Source organism: Frankliniella occidentalis, unplaced genomic scaffold (genome assembly GCF_000697945.3).
Source record: "Frankliniella occidentalis isolate FOCC.00 unplaced genomic scaffold, Focc_3.1 Scaffold4907, whole genome shotgun sequence".
NCBI classification, from domain to species: Eukaryota; Metazoa; Arthropoda; class Insecta; order Thysanoptera; family Thripidae; genus Frankliniella; species Frankliniella occidentalis.
The window spans coordinates 1-1970 of NW_026271950.1; the positions used below are offsets into that span (position 1 = coordinate 1).

The 1970-nt window shown below is 63.5% G+C and overlaps 1 protein-coding gene across 1 annotated transcript; it reads left to right on the forward strand.

The window, feature by feature from the left end:
• Window positions 1-43: 43 nt before the first annotated feature.
• Window positions 44-1909, forward strand: LOC113210319 (telomerase protein component 1). Its single transcript, XM_052276901.1, has 5 exons — window positions 44-288; window positions 359-583; window positions 670-1033; window positions 1110-1303; window positions 1469-1909. Exons 1-5 carry the CDS (start codon window positions 208-210, stop codon window positions 1544-1546), a joined length of 942 nt encoding a protein of 313 aa, XP_052132861.1. The 5' UTR covers window positions 44-207; the 3' UTR covers window positions 1547-1909.
• Window positions 1910-1970: the final 61 nt, after the last annotated feature.

The window sequence follows — 1970 nt, forward strand, 5'->3', positions numbered from 1 at the left end:
GCCCGTCATCTCTCTCGCGGCAGCTACGTCGAGGGCGGCTCCCGCGCCCCTCTGGTCGTGACGGGGCCCCGGGGCTGCGGAAAGTCCACCCTGGTGGCGCGGGCGGCGCAGTGCTGCGCGTCCTGGGCGGGCTCGGCGGCCGCGGCGGGCTCCGGCTCCGGGCCGCCCCTGCTCGCGCTTCGCTTCTGCGGGGTCTCCGCCGACTCCATGACCCTGGAGCGCGTGCTCGCCAGCATCGGCCACCAGTGCCAGCTGCTGTGCGACGGCGGCCACTGCTGGGCGAGCCATGTGAGTATCAGCCTGCCGCGTGCGTGTCCCTTTGCGAGACCGCCCGACCGACACTCTGTTTGTGCTCCAGTCCGTGGACAGCTGGAAGCAGCAGCTGCCAGACCTGCTGGCGGGCGCGGCTGCTAAGCGCACCTTGGTCGTGATGGTGGACGGCTTGGACCAGCTCAAGTCGTACGGCGCGCTCGTGACTGACTGGGTGCCCGCCGAGCTGCCCGTCAACGTGAAGCTCGTCGTCACGCTCTGGGAGGGCAGCCCGCTCCTGGGCGAACTCAAGGAGAAGTCGACCGTCATCCAGGTAAGTCGGGAGGACGGTATGTGGGTACAGCTCCAGCCTTCAGCAGTCGCCGACCACCGCTGACGCTCTCCGTCTCCTGCCCGCAGATGCCGAAGCTGGACCAGGCCGAGGCGGCCAGCATCCTCAACGCGTGGGTGATGCAGTACAACCACAGCGTGCCGAAGCGCGTCCAGGACTCGGTGCTGGCGTCGGTGCGCGACTGCACGCTGCCGCTGTACGCCAAGCTACTGGCCTGGCAGACGTCCTGGGAGTGGGAGCAGGAGGTGACGCCGCGCGGCAACGTGGACGACCAACTCCACCACCTGCTCGACCAGCTCGAGGCCATCCTGGGCAAGGAGCAGGTCGCGTACGGGGTGGCGCTCCTATGCGTCGCCAAGTATGGCGTCAGCGACTCGGAGATGCTGGACCTCCTCGCCCACGACCCCATCTTCCACTCGTCCTCCACGCACGGTGAGCCCCCCGTCACGTCGCCGCCGCCAGGGGGTTCGAGCAGAGCAGTCGTGTGTGACGTGAACCTCTGTTGCAGTGGCCTGGGCGCCCGCCTGCCTGTTCTGGGCGCGGCTCAACAAGCTCCTGGCCCCCTTCCTGCAGTGGGTGATGTGCGGCGACGAGCTGGTGCTGCAGTGGCGCGACGCTACGATCCGCGCGGCCGTCGAGGCCCGTTACCTCGACAAGAACGCCAAGGCCAAAGCAGCCAAGGCCCTGCTTTTCTACTTCAAGGTACGCCCGCAGCCCCGGACCCACACCGGCTCCGAAGGGGGCTAATCACTCTCACATTCTCGCCCTCTTTACTTGGTGTACATTTTTCTTACCGGCGATTCCTGTGTGTTTTGAATGTCTTCGCTCGTCGGTGCTCGTGGTGTGTGGTGGTGCTGGTGTTGTTAGGGGTCTTGGTGGTCGGATCGGTCGCCAGCGCTCCTGGGCAGGCTGCAGCCCATGCCCAACCTGGCGGACAAGTGGTAAGGGCGCGCGCGCGCCATGCGCACGCCATGCATGCCATCAACTCCAGCCTTCGCATGAACATTCCGCTTGGCTTGGGCTCGGCCCTCTTCGTGCGTTTGGTCGGTGGAGACTCCCTACGGATCGGGTTCTGGTGACCAGCGGGCCTTGCATGAAAGACTATTTGTGTGAGTGTACGCTGCTGCTGTTCGAACTGCTGCCCCCCTGAATTTCTTGGTGCATTTTTTAAAATAATTGTTGGCTCTGTAGTGGTTGGTACGAGGGACTGTTGTGACAATTTTGTGTTATTTCTGTGCGCTGAATGTGGAATTTGAGCATGCTACGTTGAGCTGTTTAGCGATCTATTGACTTAACTTCGACTTTGTGTGAATAACAGGGGTTTTTATCATTTTTGCCGTGGTGTCGTGGACCAACGATTGCACTGCTT